This window comes from Hirsutella rhossiliensis (assembly GCF_020360975.1).
Source record: "Hirsutella rhossiliensis strain HR02 chromosome Unknown scaffold00007, whole genome shotgun sequence".
NCBI lineage: Eukaryota > Fungi > Ascomycota > Sordariomycetes > Hypocreales > Ophiocordycipitaceae > Hirsutella > Hirsutella rhossiliensis.
In genome coordinates, this window is record NW_025408673.1 from 1623576 (window position 1) to 1642309 (window position 18734).

Consider the following 18734-nt stretch of genomic DNA (forward strand, 5'->3'; position numbering starts at 1 on the left):
CCTTGATACGCATATCAAGGCCTTAGACGGGGGTAGTGTCACGACCCTGGGCGCCAGCGTAGAGCCGCCAGCGCAGCACCTCACCAGTGTCACGTGCCCAAGCAGCATCACGTGCCCACGCGCGACCTCGTGTCTATATAAGGGCCCGCTCGGTCGTGTAGTCTAGTCTTCCTTTCTTGCTCCTTAGCTTTGAGTCTTCGTTCATAGTGCCAATACATCTTTATAGCCGTCAAGGCTCGTATGTGCCTGGCCGTAACAAATAGCTCTCCGTCAGACCGTACGATTTTCACCGTGTAGTCAAAACGAAGCTTCATCCAGCTAACGAAATCTCGAAGTGCGGCTAGGTGATGCTTTGAATGATAGGTCTTAAGGAAATAGGGGAAAACCATGCCCGAATATGCGTCTGTGATAAACATCACACGGACATAGCCCTCGAAATCAGGGTAAGCTCGGTCCAGTCGATCCAAATCTCTTGGCAGGGCTCTTGACGTTCGTCTCGAATAGGGGTTCTTCGAGAAACCTGTCTTATTGCCCTCCCTTGAGCGCAGTGCTGGCATTCATGGGTCTTCGGACCTCGAATATGCACTCCTTTTCGTAGTCCTAGCTTTAGTAAAGCTAGGGTCCCGGGTGACCTAGTCGGGCGTGCCAAAGGCTAGCTTCTGCTGACGCTGTCGGTCTTGGGTCCCGGGAGCCTCTTCTTCTCGGCTTAGAGGCTTGAAAAGCCGCTTCTTCGATATCCTCCTTCTGAATAGGCTGGAAATCGAGAACAAACTGGCGATATTTCCGAAATAAAATACAAATCGGTCTCTTGTCTCGGTAGACTAGCCGTGTTGGCTCTGTGAAGGTATCCCAGTAGATTCCTTCGTCTCGAAGAGCCTGGAAAGATACCAGGCTTGCTGAAAATCTCGGCAATAAGCAACGGTTTTTAACCGTAAAGACCGTAATGACCCGTCTAGGCCGTGACCGTAACGTTGACTCTGCCATAACCTTCGATCCGGACTTCTGAATCCCTGTGACTAGGTATTCGTTTCTTGCTTTTCTAAAAGACCGGAATTTCGATAGGTTATTGCAAATATGTAAAGAAGCTGCTGAGTCTAGCAGAGTCGACTTTCGAAGAGGGTAGTCGTTAGAGGCGGTCGTTTGGCTAGCCTTAAAGACAAAGGCAGGGTTTGCGTGCCCAACGATTCTTCCGACTATCCGATTCTTCGGTAGTTGCTATGCCTCCTTCTCATGACGGGTTTTTCCACCTTCTTTCTCAAATCTGGGTCATTTTCAAGGGCCTTTTGCACCCTTTCTTCTATTCGAGGATTCGAATCACACCACGAGGGGCGTTTATCTTCGAAGAGAGCCCAGCAGTCAGAAAGAACATGACTTATCCGTCCACACGCAGGGCATCGGTTTTATCGGTTTTATCGGTTTTCTGTGTTTTTGGTTGTGTCAGGTTTCTTCCTTTTCTCTTTTTCGGTCTTTCTTCAGAAGGGTCGTTTTCATCAGTTTCTTTATCAGCTAGAAAGCCGGCACCTCTCTTGATTCCTCCTTTCTGCTGGTGCGGCTGTTGCTCTGCAATTTCTCTGATTTTTCTAGCAACAAGCTGAAAGGTCCAGTGAGTCGAAGAAGGTGGTACTGCTGCCAAAGTAGGCGTGCTTCCGATAGAGTCTGGTCGAAGAGCTTGATAGACCCTATATTGAGCAGTTGCTGCTTCTTCATCGATTCTTCGGCTGTCTTCGTAGAAGATAGTGGCGTATCCATCGCTAAGAGGTCGGATGACGCTAGCTATATCTCGTAGCCACTGGCCTGTTAGTGCCTCAGTTAGGAAGTAAAGGTCAGCTTCTTCTATAATCTCTTCCCACTTAGTCAGCCAGTCTAATATGTTAGTCTTAGTACTAGTACGAAGGTGACTCGAATACTGCTTCCTAATTCGGTCAGTCATAAAGCCGCGTGAAGGAGCAGTCGATGCTTCTAGCTTCTGCAGCCACTGTCTAAGCGTATCCCCTTCTCGAAGGGAGGTTAGTTTAGCAGTGCTAATAGACCTGTAATAGCTGTCCTGGCTGCCGTGATTAGCTTAGTCTCGTAAAGGTATTCCTTACGCCTGCCCTCATATTCATGAAGTGCCGCCGAGTAAGCTCTTTGCTGTTCGCTGGTTAGATTAACAAACTGTCGAACGCCTTGTGCAAAGTCGTCAAAGTCGGGCGCTCAGGTAGCTCCATAGCTTCAGAGCCATCTTGAAAGATCAGCTTGTGGATAAGCTTATCCACTCGTGCTCGGAGCTCCTTGACCCAACGGTCCCAGTCCTGGGGTTCAGTTAGAATTGTCCGCTTCGTCGGCGCCATAGCCGAGGTCTTCGACATCTTCAACTGCCGTAGAGGGGCCGAAAAGGTGGCGAAGATAAGCCGAGGTGGTGTGAAGCGTGCGGGGAAGAGGGGTTCTTTCTCAAGGTTGCAATTTTGCCACCGGAAGTTACAGAAACAGGTCTGTTTCTCCCGGGCTCATAACTCTCGCGAAGAAGAGAGCATAAGTGGGCATAAAAGTGGATAAAGGGACTTTTCGTAGGTAGATTCTCAGATGATCTGATAGTCGGTGATGTGCATGTGTTTTTTTTTCTGTCCAGTTGCCCTGTATCCGTCTAGCCCTCCCCTTTTATATCCCTCTGTGCCTTCCCTATGTTCATATCCCGTGTTCAGGTATAATATACATTCTATCAGGAAGAGGGCACTCCTTGCCTCTCACTGAAGGCCGCGTAAGCCATCTACGTCAGCACATTCAGCTCGATCTCCCGATCAATAGCTTTCCAAGCTATTAGGTCGATAGTTCAATCTCTTGAGGTCCCCGAGCCAGTAAAGATATACCGGACTCCTTGGAGGATCCCGATCGAATAGGAGATCCTCCGGACCCCTCAGTGGTCTAGGAAGAAGAAACAATAGTCTGCAGACTTCCCTTCTTACCTGGTTTCAAGCTGTATTACCTAGAGAGACCTAGGGACCTCAACTCGTTCGGACCTTCTTCTCGACACGTACCTCAACACGAATTTAAATCTCACGATATAAACAGATCCGCATTTATCTGGGACATTTGGAAAAAGGTAATGGGGGCAATTTGCAAGGGACATTCTCACATCGCCCACAGCCATCTGGCGCATTGCGTTCACGTATCCTGCTCTCGGGCCGGATATTCCATCTCGCCTAAGACATACATACTCCCCCCAAAGAGAGGCAGCGCCTTTCCGCACCCTGGCATTTCGCATGATCAAGTAAGTAATCGAATGAATTTTAAGTTACAATGAAGGAAGAAAGGCCTCCCTAATGGTGACGCACGTCGGTATATACCGTGCCTGCATAGCGTAGTCAGATGCTATTAGAACCTTGTCGAAACTCTCGCGCTTTATAAGTTTTCATGAATCGCAACGCGACTCGAACTTGGAGCCACTTACTGGGAATATGTCCAACTGCATCAGTAGGGCCACAGCCTTCTTCCCCTGCACCTTCTTCCCCTGCATATCTACAATCACCATTCCTCTAAACCTCCGCGCTCAGCCCGGTTCGAAATCAAGGCCCCGCGTGAAAGCCCTTTATCTTGAGATCAGAATGGATGCAAACATCTTCAAGCAGCAATACGCTGACATGGTCCGGCAATATCTCCAAGACATCTCGTTCCAGATCCTGCCCGTGACGACATACGATCAGCTCATTGAAAAGGCCGTCGTCCATTTCTTCCAGACGCGGGGCTCTGATCCTACCTCGATCGACCACATGAAGCCCATTATTGAAGCCGCGGCTTGGATCTCAACGAGCACATACCGCTTTGTTCCGACCAACGTAAGGGAGACAATTGCCGTCTTAGACGACTACTTCCGCGAGCAAGCCCATGATGCTCGTCATGGGTGAAGTCGTGTTGGGAGGAGGAGGGAGTTTTACCCGTGATACTTAGACATATATACTCATGCACTTATTAATACTCATGACCGTTCTACGCTATATAGCTGCTCCTTCTCGAGATATAGACGTGCTAGTTACGGCGACTTCCCACCGTGCACTCTGCTCACGTAAACACAGAAGCCACGCGACGACGGACGGACGGACGTGGTGTATGTGTATATCTAGCTCTATAGATATTTAGTCTCTCTATAAACCCAAACCCCTTTTTTATTGTGCTGCTCGTCCCGCGCACCCGCGCTTATCTAGAGCCCGCCTTACTAGGTCCATAGCCTGCCACTCGACCTCGCACTATTTGCAACGAGACGAGGAGATCCAAAACGACTTCTCGAGCGGCGACTTGTTTTGCATGCCCGCATTTCCGTCCTAGCATCAGATAGAATACGTAAACTCGTTGCTAAAGCCTATTAGCAGTGAGCTTAGACTCCGGGGACTTTGAACGTGACATGGTCGAAAATGCGGTTCAGAGATTGGTTAACCGGGCATACACGGATCCGCTGCTATAAAGTAGCCTCGGCCTCTAGGGATCGTGAACTTCGAGAGACATACAATCTCGGTACAACCAATGATCCCATATCCGAACCCTTGGCTCTGCGAGATTTCGGCCTCCTTAAACCTTTGCCGGTAACTCGGCCGGTGAGGCTCTCGAACTAATACCACTAGGACATATTTAGCGGCGAATCGACATTCGCATCTATATTAGGACGATCAGAGAAAGAAATCCTGCCCCGGTTGCCGTTGGTCAGCCCGCAATGGCGTATTTATAAAATCTCTATACGTAATAGAAAGAGGCCTAAAATAGCCGACATTAAGAGGCTGTGGGATCCAAGACGAATAGACAGGCCATATTCCACCCCGCTTAATTCCATCGCTAATCGTGGATCCTTACTTGCGAATCTCTACGTGCTGGGTACCGCAGCGACCCGTTTCTTATACACTGGACGAAGTCTCCAATGCAATACATCACACTGTGGTTGCTCTCGGATACAGGGAACTTTAACTACCAACCGCAATTCGAGATGAAACGAGACTTTGTTTATTCTTCGTTTCCGAAATAATTTTTCCCTATAATTGGACCTTTGACAAAAAGTTCTCCAGTAACGCTTTAGAAGCACTGCGAATTTTTCGAGCATCCCGTCTATCCACCGAGCACGGCCAAAGTTGAAAAAGTTACAATTCACACTAGGCCCAGCAACTTGACGACAGCAAACTCTGCCACCCACGTCGATGTACTGTGAAGGAAAGTTGTTTGAGCATATTACTCAAGGGACATAAACCGTATGCTATAATAGGACGAGCTGCCGACCGCCTAACTTTGAGTTGCTGCGGTTTTTAGAGGGTCTTGGGAGCAGCTTTGTATCCTCTCCGACAAAGTCTGCCAAACGTTTTTCACGAAAGGATAACAGGCCCTCGAAACGATCCGTAGTATCCAGCAACGACGCGTACGCGGCTTCTTCTACCGCTGGAGAGCCATACGAGAGAGCACTCATGGCTGCTCGAACGGCAAGAGGTGCGCCGCCAGATATCTGGGTAGCCAATCTAATAGCGGCTTGCAAAGTGCAACACCGTGCCGTTCCTGACGAGTTGGGGAGTTCGGCTTGGTCAATATTAACCAGACGATTGCATAGTCCGATGGAGAATGCCTCTTGTGCCCCGATACGACGGCCCGTCAGGATAAGATCTCTGGCACGCGAAATTCCAACAACCTGTGGCAGTCGGTATGTTCCCCCCGCACCAGGTATAATGCCAAGTTGGGTCTCTGGTAGCCCAACGATGGCCGTCGATGAGAAGACGCGCAGGTGACAGCACAGAGCTAACTCTAATCCGCCACCAAGGGCCGCACCGGAGACCGCAGCAATAGTTGGTATAGGCAGCGCCGCCAGCCTCGAAAGAGTTCTGCGTAGCAAGGTCAAGAACTCCTCAAGTTCTGCGTCACTCATAACCATGCGCTGCTTCAAATCAGCCCCTGCACAGAAGACGTCTTCTAAAGCACTCGCCAGAATGAGGACTCTCGTACCACCAACCGTCCTTTCATGGTGTATTCGCTCCACCTCCTCATTTAACTGGTGGAGCATTTGCAGTGAGATCGCGCTATTGGCTCTCGGACGATTCATTTCAATGACCTTGATCGTTCCAATGTGAGCGGCTTGCATAGTGATCACGTTCAGGACGGATGGAGTCGTGGTGCTGAAGCGATCTTCTAGATTGGTAGTGGCGGGGATTTCTGCAGACGTTAGGGCATCCGAGTCTGCCTTGACGTCGTGGTCTGAACAAGGCGGAGATGGAAGAAGATGAGGATCTAAAAGCGCAGACTTTGCCATCTTCTTATTCTCCGCTGCAAATCGGCAGAAGATTCCGTCATCACTGAGGCAGTCCATTGTGCGCTCTTGCTCGGTGATCATGAACTCGCAGCTTCCGTCCAGTAACTTAGGAAGCACAATAACTGCACCGACCATGGTCGCACGAGCAGGGAAGCGAAGAGCCTTGACGTGGCGCCCCTCGAAGGCTGGACCAAAGTCAACTGCATGAAGTCCAAACTTGAAATGGCTGGTCAGGATAATTCCCCCGGTCAAGACCTCGTCGATAATCCTCATTCGGGTTTGCTTCTCTTGTCCAGTTCGCTCGGCGTAGCCGACAAGATCTCTGAACTGTTCTGCCGTTGCGGTTTGAATTTGGGCACGAATGGTTTGTGCTGCGGCGGAAAGCCCAGTCGCAGGATCGGCCAGGTCAGAGAACGGCAAAGAGCCTTGGGTCATGTAAATGGCATTGCCGAAATAAAGCTCGTCAAGGCCAAGCAGTGCCCGACAATCGACGGGCTGGGCAATATGGACCTCCTTGTCAGCGTCGAGGAACCCGGCGCGATGACGTGCGACCATAATACTGCGCCAAATGAATGCAGATATGGCATCGTTGGTTGAGATCCAGCTATTAGGTGAAGCTGACGTCAAAGTCGCCGCGCTCTTAAGTGCTACTAGAGCGTCTGCGTCAATATGATACGTACGGCAGGAAGTCTCAATGTCCACGGGCTGGGAGTGGGTGTTGGCAGCTGTCGAGGTCCAGGCAGCATGAGCCTCTATTGAACCCGGGATGCCGTTTCCTGTGATAATTTCGGTTCTATCGGAGTGATACAACTCTTTAGTCGTCTCCAAGGGATAGCCAAGCAGGCCCGACTGTGCCTTGCGGAAGTTCTCCGCAAATATCTTTACGATTTCTGTCACTCCACGGCCGTCGGCGACAATGTGAATAATCGAGACAACCAGCAACAGGCCTCCGTCGATGAAGTTGGCCTGAAATCGGCAGACATCCGCAGTGTTATCCTCGACGTCAATGACTTTGGGGGATGAGTAGAACTCCTCAGCCAGTGAGCGTTGCGAGAAGTTTTCTTCCACCAGTCTATCGAAGCTGAGCGTATCTGAAAGATCTTGTACGTCGGATGTGCAGCTCCCTGGGGGATGAGCTTGCGAAGCCAGAGGCGGCTTCCTTCCTCTGGAGAGAATGGGACGATTGATCCAGCCAGAAATGGTATGCGTTGAACGGTGTTATGAAAAGCGACATGTAGGTGGCCGACTATGCTTTCCTTGTCTGCATTTTGCGGAAGGGAAAAGCAATGGATTCGTGTCGCATGGCTTGGTGGGAAGGTTTGACCCCAATGTGGAAGAATTGTGTCCCAATGCGAAAGCTTGAGGTTGAACGGAGGGCATTGAATCTCGAACCATCTGTCCATGTTTAGGGCACACAATCAACATATTTGGATCGAGAGCTGGCAGGTTGATATGGCATGGGGGGGGGGGACTTGTACGCAATGGGGTCAGCCAAGGTTATATATATGAATCTGTCTGCCGCCAGCTGTACAAGGGGGTCTCAAAAACGGCCGCAAACCACCCCCCTTCGGCCCCCAACTGACGGTCGATTAGCCAAAGAAAAGGCATTTCACAACTCTGCTCAAATAGTAGGTGGCATAAGTAAGTTTATTCATGCAGTAGCCGCGCAGCAAACTGCACCCCGTGACAGCAATACCTCAATCAGGGTAGGTGGGTGTGTATAGTAAGGAATGCCTCCTTATTGAATCGCCAGCAGGAAGCCGCCCCAGTGAGCAGGGCAAGCTTTGATACTCGCCCCTGGATCTGCCATCACCAGTAGTTTGGCCTACGCTCTGGGCAAGGGGCCCGGCGAGCTCTGATTCCCAGCAGGTACATGCCATGAGCAATTACATGCCTAAGGGCTCCATCTCCGCCACCACCTCGGGCATCTTCTATCTGGAGAAAATCGATTGTATGATTGCGAGCGGTCACTTGGTTGGGGCTTAACTCAGTTACATGCCTATGGATGGGAGGCGGTACAGGGGAGACGGCATATCACATGAGTCTTGGCCATACGCGGCTGAACAGCCATATCTTTTGGCTCAATTCTCCGCAGTGCCGAAGAGAGCACCTTGGGGTCAGGAACGGTCGACTTGATTACTGCATGTGAATGCATTCACTGGACCGACACGATTGCCGCTCTCCAAGAATTTGGCAGGCAACTCAAACCTGGTGGCACGCTTGTGCTTACACACTACGGTGTAGCACAGATATTGGGCAATGACTCGGCTCAGAGGATTTGGAAAGCCATTTGGGGTGTACATTCGACCAAGGCCAAGGGTGCGCTGTTTGATCGTGCTTTTCAGCTTTGCAATAAAGCACTAGAAGGCCTTGAGTTTCCCGAATTGGAATGGGAGACTGTCAAACGGATATACATCAACGCGAACGGGAACCTTGAGTCCTTCATATTTAACGAGCGAGTCGGTGAAAGTAGGAGGGTCAAGAATGGAGAGGAGAAGGTCTGGGAAGACGGTGACGAGCAGTGGTCCGACCAGCAAGGGATTGATTGGTTGAGAGGGTATTTTGGTACATGGATGCCTCGAATCCCGGAGTCCGAAATTCAGTTTCTTTGGCATGACATGGAGCTTGTCCTGAAGGGAGAGAAAGTGAGAATTGAGTTTCCGGTGGTGATGGTTTTCGCTACAAAGACACAGCACAGCCCCTACTAAACCCCTGTTGCAGACATTCGTATATGGAATACTACTATTTATGTACTAAATCACCGCTATCCGCAAGAGAAAACCTCTCCGCCTTTCAAATTTGAATCACTAGATGTCCCAAACTATTGTCAGAACTCAAGATTATAAATACGAAAAAGATGTCAATTTATAGAGAAACAAACCTTCTTATATAAACCGAGGCCTTTTCCACAATTCTCCCCGAACTACCATGCCCCACCCCCCTTTCGGTAACACCCACCTTTCGGTAGCGCATTAGGAAATATCCCCACCAAAACCCATCAATTTCACTTACACCGATTCCAGCCAGCTTTGAAGATATTCACAAGCCGTCACTTGGAGTAGATAGAGGATTGATTGAATTCTACTTTTCGATGGTTGAATGTTTGTACAGGGTCTGTGGCCTGTGCGTACCTTGCACGCGAAATTACCATCCAACCCCTAATCTCCTTCCGCCTCCTGACGATGATTCTTCTCGTTATTCCTCCACCACATGACCAAAATGACCTTAAAGCGGCCTCGGGTATTTATACGGAGGATATTATGGCTAATGCGATAATTGATGTCACAAAAAACGGCTTGTCGCAGTACCGCGCCGCCCAAAAGTATGACATACCTCAGCAGTCTATTTCCGACAGACTCAAAGGCCAGGTAGCCCTGGCTGATCAGATCCAGCCTCGTCAACTCTTGAGTAAGTCTCAGGAAGCTCGCTTGGTTTCTTGGATCCTCCGCCAAGAGTCTCTCGGCTATGCTCCTCCCACAGTCAGATCCGCGCATGTGTGGAGGCTCTTATGAAGCAACTGAACAACGAGCGGACAGTGGGGCGCAACTGGGTCTCTAAATTCATCAATCGCCATCCGGACATCAAGAACAAGCGTGGGAGACGTCAGGAAGCTAACCGATTTAATGCTTTTACGCCTCGTGCGGTTCACTGGTTCTTCGATATCAGGAAAAGGAGTATGGATGGATTAAACCAGAAAATACCGTGAATGTTGACGAAGGCGGTATTATGTCTGGCTTTGGTGAGTATTTGGCTTGTCTTTCATTACTTTTACTAACCAGACTCTTTTGCCAGGTTTGGATAGTCTTGTGGTTGGGAGTGCAGACCCAAAACGGAAGGCCCTTCTGAAAGGGCCACAGTCCGCAACTGGACCTCATTTATTGAAGCTATCACCGCGGACGGCCGTGTCCTTACCCTGGCATTATCTTTAAGGGCAAAGAACTTCAGAAACAGTGGTTCTTGACGGAATTCGGCAAAATAGCCGACTGGCATTACATAACGTCGCCCAACGGATGGACGGACAACCATATCGCTATTGAGTGGCTTGAGAGGGTCTATTTGCCCCAGACGCGACCAGCCGATGCCTCAGATGCTAGACTGATCATATTAGATGGACATGGAAGTCATGCAACGGTGCGTTTCTTTATCCACCTCTGTAGGAATTACCGTTAACCGGGACCAGGATGCATGGATGGCCACATGCTTTTTGAACAACGTTTATTGCTGTTACCTTCCTGCCCACTGCTCATGGCCTCCAGCCGTTAGATAACGGTGTATTCAATGCCTCCAAGGCAGCTTACCGGAAAGAACTTCAGAAATTGACCTGTTTGACCGATTCTGCGCCTGTTCATAAGGTCAATTTTATACGGGCATATGCTAAAGCGCGCGAGGTTGGAATGACGGCAAAGAATATATTGTCCGGCTGGAGGGTCACTGGGAATTGGCCGATCTCACGATCCAAGGCATTGCGGCATCCAGAAATTCACGCGGACATTGTAGAGACGTCTCCAAAGTCCGCGCCATTTTTGGGTTCTGATGATACGCCAAGAAACAGCCGCCAGATTCGCGATTTCGGAAAGAACAAGACTCCTGGCACCCGGAGACGATACGCCGTGATAGCTAGAGGCTTTGAAGCCCAGAACAGACGCTTGCCGAGCACAGCAACAGAATCGCGAAGCTAGAGGAAGAAGTGGCCCGGCTGCAGAGAGGCAAGAAGAGGAGAGCAATTCCGAACCGGAACAGACGGTTCATGACTCTCAGTGAAGCTTTGGTGGCTGAGGAAGCCATTCCCCAAATTAAAAGCCAAGAGATAGCCGTTGTGCTGAATTCTGACACAGAGGAGGAGGCGGTCTCAGAGGTGGAGACAGCTTCAGTGATCGAAGTCAAGGTGGCACCCGAAGCCCTTCCAGTCACCACCAGATCCGGGCGAATGGTAAAAAAGCGCCGGTACATATAAGAGCGTCCATTTCTCTACGGAATGATATAATTTTTGTGTTTATAATGTTAAGTTCTGATCATATTTCATGTAGTTCAAATGGTAGACTTTTGGTGGAGAATTTTTCAATTGCGCTACCGAAAGGTGGGTGTTACCGAAAGGGGGGTGGGGCATGGTAATGGTAATAGGAAGGGCCTCGGGAACGACGTCAACTTATATAGCCTCGAGATGCAGGGAACTGGAACCGGCTGCTGGGAGCGTGCTTCAAGCGTGTAGTGTACTGTATTAGAGCGATTCAACTGGATCCTCAGGGGAATTATCGTGATTGTAGGTCCAAGAATCCGATCTACCCCCGGCATAGGGAGTCAAGGACGTTTTTTCAAGCGAGAGGAGTTCCGAAACAGACATAGGAGCCAGTGTACTGAGAGACAGTCATCGCCCAAGAAAGAGACGTGGCATTTGACAGTATGGAGTTCAAGGATGGCGAGGACTTTAGCTTTCCTGCAGCTGCCGGCCAGTAGTTCGGTTGCCCGGCTGGGGCGCTGTAGAAGGGCTGTGCGGAGAAATCGCCCAAGTATTTCCCCCAGAACTCCCTTGGTAGGTAGAGACTGTAACATATTTCGCTTCTAGGCTCGAGTCGGACAGTGCTATGAGTCCCTCCTTCAATAGGGTATAGGAAGAAGCGTCTCTCTGTCAGTATTTAGAGCTTGTCGTTTAACGGAGCTACTCAAGAAACCGTCAATCTATCCTTAGCTTCGATGCTAATCTTATAACTCTCGTCTGCCCAACTTCCCGGTGGGATTGTCTTGAGTAGTAGTTAAGGGAATTATAGTAGAAGAAATTATACGGACTAGTTATTGGGCCAGCATTCCCTAATATTCGGCCACTTCTTTTCGATTCCCACCAAATTTCTAAGTAATACCCTGAAGTTAATCTTACCGGCACGTCCACCACGATAGACTCTGCCACCATCTATCGCGCGCTATGGTTAGGGCTTCCGCCGCCTAGGCATCATCACTGCCGCCTATTACCTTTATTACTCCCTATATTTACTGCCTATTACTTTGACCGCTTGCTACGTTCATGGGCAGCTGCCTTTATTGCTGTACCTTTTTCCCTCTTACGCCTCGTCCGGGCTATACAAAAATGAACCTGTCGGTTCTTCGCGTTGGCGCGGGTTACCAAGGGGCGTAATAGCTAGTGGAAAGAGTGGCAATCGAAGAAAGGGGGGCCGAACTGCGGGAGTGGGTGGCATGTATACCAACCCCGAATTATATATGGCGGAAGTCAGGTGGCCGGGTCTATCGTAGCTCGCTCAACCAGCCGCCAAAACATTTTCCAGTAGATAGTTCCGAGCTAGTGACTTTTAAAGGAGCCCTGAATTGCTCGAGATCATGAATGCATCGATGCATTATCCCCGAAGTCTTCTCATTTCATGCCGATCACTTCATGAGATTACAAGCCGATGGAGCTTAGAGTGAGCGGTCCTCTTGGGTCAAGATGTACGTGACAATACGTCTAAGGTTGTTAGCCTATTTCTCATAGAGGGCAGAAGTCGTATACTGCAGCGAAATACTCAAGTTAATGCCGACTCCACGTGCTTGAATGATCACACTGGAACCTACTCTAACCTGTACAGGGTGATAGCTTTCATGCTTGCATACTGCAAAGTCACTGAGCTCATTCGTAGCGCTGGACTAACATGGCCAAAGCACAACTGTCTTTTATCGACAACTCAAGTCGTCATCTGAAGAGCCGGCTCTTCGGTTGATGATTCTTTTCACCAGTGTCAGAACGTCAAGGCCCTTTGACAAGTACAGACATTTGTAGAGTCGGCAATTTGTAGAGTCGGCAATGGGTAGAGCCGCTGTCATGTGAAGACCCCTGGTCAACTTCGTACATGAACCAAGGCCTGTCCGTGCCTGTGTAGGATCGGTGGCCAATACCCCATTCTACTTCCAGCAGTTGCATAGAGGTAAATTCATGCTCCTCCCTGAACTCGGTGACGGTGGAATATCGATCGGAACAGCGACGCGTCGGCTAGCATCGGCCTCTGACGAGTTTGCATTTCGTATCGGGAACAGACACGCAGCGTTCTCTGCTGGCGCCAAACCAGCTTGATTCTTGTCGTCTTCTGTGTTCCGGTCCTCGGCATTTCGCGGCACCCTAGTCCGGATCCTGGGGTCAAGGTCAAACGTAGCAGAGATGGATTCAAGGTGAAGCCGCAGGTGCACAGCCGGAGAGAGTCTCCTAACAAAACGCCTCGTGCCAGGCTGCCATGCAGGGCTTCGAGGCGCGGCAGTGTGCCACCCAGCAGGGAACGGCATCATGGCTCAACTGCTACATGAATATGCAGGCTAGGACAAAATTGGTTCTCCCATTACTCCGTACTTCAACCACTACCTGTACCCTGCGCAGTCGGGCCAGAAAAGGCGGTCAATATCGTGGATCTAGCTGGTTTGGGCTTCATCAGCCTCAGTAATCTGCATTGCACTATTGCATAGCGGATCGGCTCGAGCGGCCACTTCCCCACTGCGGTCACAGCGCGTTGTGATGTGTCTTTTTTTGTTGACCTGGTATTATCCGGATCCAGTACGTATACGGAGCAATTACATTGGATTTTGACGTCAGAACGAGTGATTGATCAATAATCGTACCTCCTCTGCATTTAATCTCAGATATGAACTCGCAGCGCTGTGTGGTATTTCATAATCTCTGCCGCCTGAGAAGTCAATAATCGTGCAGATTAATGATTCCTTTTCTCAATCGTCTCAGTTAACGTGGGAGGTGTGGACATATCAGCGAGTGCGATTTCGTGGAACAGCTGTGTCTCCTGGTCATCAGGCGTCATTCTATGGAGTATGCAGGATGGCAGGCTGGATTCTTTGGGCCTTACCAATCGTTCAGCTCGAGCTTACTGGCAATGACTTACAGGCCTGGTGCTAACCTACCTACTAGTCTGCCAATGCAGCTCTCGATCTACGTGCAAGTTGACATTATTCTTCCGACCCGATATGCTCATGCAAACTGGGACACGCAGATCTAACGGCAGTGCAATCCTTAAGCCGCGAGCTGCAACGTGGTGGGGTTGCAGAATCTCTCACATGGCCGAATAGCAGAATCAGGTTGTTAGCGTTTGATCCGCCTGTGTTCCACGAGAGCATTCCCGAGTACATCGTAGACACTGTCAACAAATAATGCTATGTGGGAGTATTTGTTGTGCCTGAGGGTTTCCATCCTGCGTTCCGAATACGAAGGACATGACATGGATTGGTTTTTATGTATTCCTTTACTTGTTTTGTATCCGCCTTCGGAGTGGGAGATGGCCCAGTTGTTCCCCTGTGAATGTGACGCCGAGGGCAATTGCCTCTGCTTCATTGCCGGGTCATCTGTGTACACAAACTCGAACCATGGATCAACGAACATGTCAGACAACTTGTGGCGGACTAGACGCATCTGGGGGCTTTGAATCTGCTAAACCGGCACTGGGAAGAGAAACCCCCTGAAAAGAGAATACTGTTAACTAGCTGGCGCTTAGCCCAGATTCTCCTCAGAGATGATGAAATACCCTGTGCTTGTCCAAAAGCAGCTCGGTAGAGTAGGTAGAGGAAAACACATTTAAAAATTCGTACGAGGGTACATGTCACTTCCTTTTGCATACTTGCATTGTGGCTTTGGAACTGCGTAGCCCTCGCGATGCCGACTTGCTTGCACTCCAGGGCACTTGACTACATGTAAGACGTTGTGAATACCAATATTAGATTTTCGGTACAATTTCTTCGTTTTTTCAGGCTACATGGAGCTTGCCCATCTTCGCCGCCGTCTTCGAGAGGAAGTTAGGAATCCTTGCAAGCATGCACCAATAAGCCATTGACCCGGCAGGCGCGGGATAGACCATCAGCATCTGCACGTCGCGCTCTCCAAACGTACGTACACGTACACGTACATTACCTCAAACTGCTTGTCTTAGACACACGACCGGCCCGCCACTGCCGCCCCCCAAAGTCGGATCATGGATGCATCACGACCAAGTGACTGCGGCGGACGCCGCGCCGCTCGGACTGCTTAAGCACCGTCCTTAAGACAAAGATGGGCTAAGTTGGATGTGTTACCCGTAGGCGGCCAGCAGATTCTCTGCCATTTAGCTGGGCACAAAATCCTGGTACAAAGCAGGCAAGGTACTTTACCTGAGAAACAGTACCAGGTAGCGGTGCTTCTCATACTTCTCTCCGGTTTCTATCAGCCTCGACAAGTAATATCTATTAGTCTTAATTATAACTATACACTGAGTTTCTCGAAAAACCTCAATCGGTATTCAAGTATCCACCTTTGAAGCCCAACAAATATCTGGTATATAAAAGGGAGCATGAATAGTTACAACATGGTACTCAACGACACGATGATGATGCTGCAGCATGACGTCTGTACCCGAATGCACTTTGAGTGCTTGCACTAAAATGTCAGCTCTCAAACTCTTAGCTGAACCCTTGTTGCCCAGCCAGGGTCTCGTCCATTAATCCATGGGGTCTAAGGTTAATCTAAGGCGGTTGAGAAGGAGCTAGATGTGCAATGGGATTGGTGACGTGCCCGGCTTCACGTCAACTCGGGGCGTAAATTGAATTGATCGCCTCCTAATCCTTGTTTATATCTGATATATGATTCTCCGAGCGACCATTCAAAAAAAGCAATACGAATCATGCGGGCTTCTACGAGTTAACGCCTTACCCGCCTCATCAAGTCATTCTCTTCGGGCATTAATTTATGTCTATAAAGGCCGGAGCGAACTTGGCTTTGCCGCTGATGCCATCCCGTTGCTCTTCATCCCCATATCAAATACCGTTATAGTCTCGTTAGGATATACCGATAAGTCTCACTCTTACTAGTCACAATGCTCCCCACCTCTATTAAGGGTAGCCTTACGGCCCTCCTAGCTGTCTTAACCGTTGAGCCTCGATATGCCTCAGCCTCTCAAGACGCACAGAAGAACATGGCACAGATAGGTAGCTCCTCGCTGCTTCGGTATGGCCACTGCTATACTATCAACACCACCGACGGGCAGGTCTTAGGCCACCAGCCTTCGGACTGGAACTATCTGCGGTTCGGGACCGACACCAAGCCGGCCCATTTCAAGGTCTGCCAGAGCATTGGCCAATGCACCGCCCCCAATACCGATTACCAAATTCTCCCTAACCGCTCCCGCTTCTGGCTCTTCGACGTCGAGGGTAATGCCTATTCACCCAACGGGGACTTTGTCGCCGCCAACTCCCCCCCCTTTGGCGCCAACCGCAATCTGTATCCCGCCGGCGGCGCCTATCGCTATTACGTTAATTTCTGGGGAGATAACGACTGTTCCAACGCCGATTTTCGCTTCTTAGGCAAATGCTCTGTCAAGCTACGCGTAGACAACCTCCGGGACGACCAGGGATTAACGATGACCGATAGGTACCTTACGTCGGCCGTTTCAAAAGACCAGTATGTCACCGTCACTTTCCATGAAGCAGAGTGTCCCCAGAAGAATGGCGTCTCTAGCGTGGCAAACGTGGAACTCTAGAGTGTATATATGCAGCCTTTGTTAAATATATAGGCGTGCAGGCGTATACAGCATGACCTGCAGAAGGTGGAAGTGGCTGGGAAGGGACAGAGAAACAATATAACCTGTTCTAGGGGGCTAATGTACGCATGTACATTAAATCCGGGCGTTGGAGTGAAACTCCCCAAACCTCCAACCAGCAACGACGACGCCAGGACCTCTGCTCCTTGGTCCTTAATCTAACCCCCAACATCAGCTCGGAAATTGTCTCCCTGCTGAGAATAGCAGTGATAGGCGGTGTGTCCTCCATTGCTCCTAGGCGGTTGTATGATTCCGAGACGTTGGACCCCTACGTATATTCAGAGATCTACGCACCACACCAGGTGGCTAAGTACATGGAGACTGCTTGAGCCGCCCAGGCATACAATTGAGAAGAAGTCTCCCCTGCTCCCTGTTTCTTTGTCGTACGCGGCCTTAGGCTATCTAATTCCGAAGCTGGAATAGCTCGGGTCACCTGCCTGCTCTGACAGGGCTCACCAGCGGGAGCGACTTTACGCTCGTCGGCTACGAGGACTTAGGCGAAGTAGACGGTGGCAAAACATTTTTCTCGTAAGCCCCCGCCAAGTTGCCTGCGAAAGTTAGTACTAGGAAAGGCGCCGCCTTAATAGAGTCCGAGACTTACCGGCCTCCTTGTAGTTGCACACTACAATGGTTCGCCATTGATTCTTAGGGCAGGCAACAGTGTTCCTGGCGCAGCCCACCTTGGTGGTTCCCTCCCAGACCAGCTGTGTGAAGTGTCCGGCCACGCCAAGCTGGCGAGGCTCACCGTACCCGGTGCTAGCATATTGTGGTTCTTCGCTATACCAAGACTGGGTAGGCTCGCTGAGGTAGTCATCTTCAGGGCCTAATTCTATGCTGCTGGCATAGATGTTTTGGCCCGTTCCCCTTTCAGTGCCCCCGTGTGCAAATTTGCATAAGTTGACCCAATCTTGAGCCATTTTCTCGAGCCCCTTATCCCATGTCAGGGAGGGAGCGCTGTGGAGAGCTCGCAAGTCGTTAACCTTGGCCAGACCGGCTTTGGCATTCTCGGGGACGGGGCCCGGAGTAGAACCAGTGCCGTTACCGGTGGCTCCGCCGGCGGGCTGTGGTCGGGCCAGCTTGGGAGTCGAAGAAGGCCGGGGCTTTAAGTCTTCGTCGGGCTTGCCGTCATCGCCGCCTGGGCACGCGAGTTCGTCGCCGTTGTCGACTTCTGCGTCCGGGGGAGGCATATCGGCAGTTGCCGGGCGCGGAGGCATGGGAGGCTTAGAACCGTTTTCCCCCACCGGTTCGGGCCTTTTGGTCCCATCCATTTCCTCGGGCAAGCCTTTTCCCTTTGACCCGTCCGTGTTGGCCTGAGGACCCCAGTACGTGATATCCGGTTTCGACCCGCCCGTCTCTCCTGCAAGACCATTCCAGATGGTCTCGCCCAGTTCACCCTTCGAGGGTGTCCACCTCATCTCCTTGTTTTGCACGGGCACTGCCTCGTCAAGGGGTAAGGCCGCGATAAGCGGCAGTGCCAGAGCAAGAAGCGTAATGGAGCGCATCTTGTGCAGTGAAAGAAGGTGGTTAAGCAAAGAACGAGCAAAGAGAATGATAAGGTAAGAGAGCGAATGGGTTCAATAACGACAGGGGAAGAATGAATGAAATTCAGCGCCGTGGCCGTTATCGAACGAAACAGGCTCCTTAATCGAAAGGGGACCAATTTCTTTTATACCAATATCAGGTGCGGCCTATGCTTGCTGCTAGGTCACGTCCAAGGCCGTCGCGGGCAAGGTACGCCTCCCTATAGTTTCTTTCAGAGATCATCGGCGTGCCGCGGCATGATTTCATGCGCTCTAGAAGCTCTCCGCTTGCATCTCGACAAGTGCCGAGGACCGCAGAAGGAGTCGGAGCGGCGCCACCGAGTTGAGACGAAGAAATTTGTGCGGGGGCAACGGAAATAACAGGAGGACTGGCTGGCTCCCACGGGAGAGGAGAGCAGA

The 18734-nt window shown here is 50.5% G+C and overlaps 6 protein-coding genes across 6 annotated transcripts; 3 read left to right on the forward strand and 3 right to left on the reverse strand.

Annotated features, from left to right (window-relative positions):
- Positions 1-1372: 1372 nt before the first annotated feature.
- On the reverse strand, positions 1373-2348 carry HRG_06890 (uncharacterized protein; the record flags this gene model as incomplete). The annotated part of the gene is made up of 2 exons (XM_044865361.1): positions 1373-1794; positions 2156-2348. The coding sequence occupies 2 exons, from the start codon at positions 2346-2348 to the stop codon at positions 1373-1375; spliced, it is 615 nt and encodes a 204-aa protein (XP_044719323.1).
- A 1233-nt stretch (positions 2349-3581) lies between these two features.
- Positions 3582-3881, forward strand: HRG_06891 (uncharacterized protein; the record flags this gene model as incomplete). The annotated part of the gene is made up of 1 exon (XM_044865362.1): positions 3582-3881. One exon carries the CDS (start codon positions 3582-3584, stop codon positions 3879-3881), a length of 300 nt encoding a protein of 99 aa, XP_044719324.1.
- A 1980-nt stretch (positions 3882-5861) lies between these two features.
- Positions 5862-7653, reverse strand: HRG_06892 (transferase family domain-containing protein; the record flags this gene model as incomplete). The annotated part of the gene is made up of 4 exons (XM_044865363.1): positions 5862-5878; positions 5947-6867; positions 6931-7374; positions 7575-7653. The coding sequence occupies 4 exons, from the start codon at positions 7651-7653 to the stop codon at positions 5862-5864; spliced, it is 1461 nt and encodes a 486-aa protein (XP_044719325.1).
- Positions 7654-8128: 475 nt separating this feature from the next.
- Positions 8129-8958, forward strand: HRG_06893 (uncharacterized protein; the record flags this gene model as incomplete). The annotated part of the gene is made up of 2 exons (XM_044865364.1): positions 8129-8201; positions 8318-8958. 2 exons carry the CDS (start codon positions 8129-8131, stop codon positions 8956-8958), a joined length of 714 nt encoding a protein of 237 aa, XP_044719326.1.
- A 7212-nt stretch (positions 8959-16170) lies between these two features.
- HRG_06894 (uncharacterized protein) lies at positions 16171-16734 on the forward strand (the record flags this gene model as incomplete). The annotated part of the gene is made up of 1 exon (XM_044865365.1): positions 16171-16734. One exon carries the CDS (start codon positions 16171-16173, stop codon positions 16732-16734), a length of 564 nt encoding a protein of 187 aa, XP_044719327.1.
- A 543-nt stretch (positions 16735-17277) lies between these two features.
- Positions 17278-18296, reverse strand: HRG_06895 (cysteine-rich secretory protein family domain-containing protein; the record flags this gene model as incomplete). The annotated part of the gene is made up of 2 exons (XM_044865366.1): positions 17278-17342; positions 17396-18296. The coding sequence occupies 2 exons, from the start codon at positions 18294-18296 to the stop codon at positions 17278-17280; spliced, it is 966 nt and encodes a 321-aa protein (XP_044719328.1).
- Positions 18297-18734: the final 438 nt, after the last annotated feature.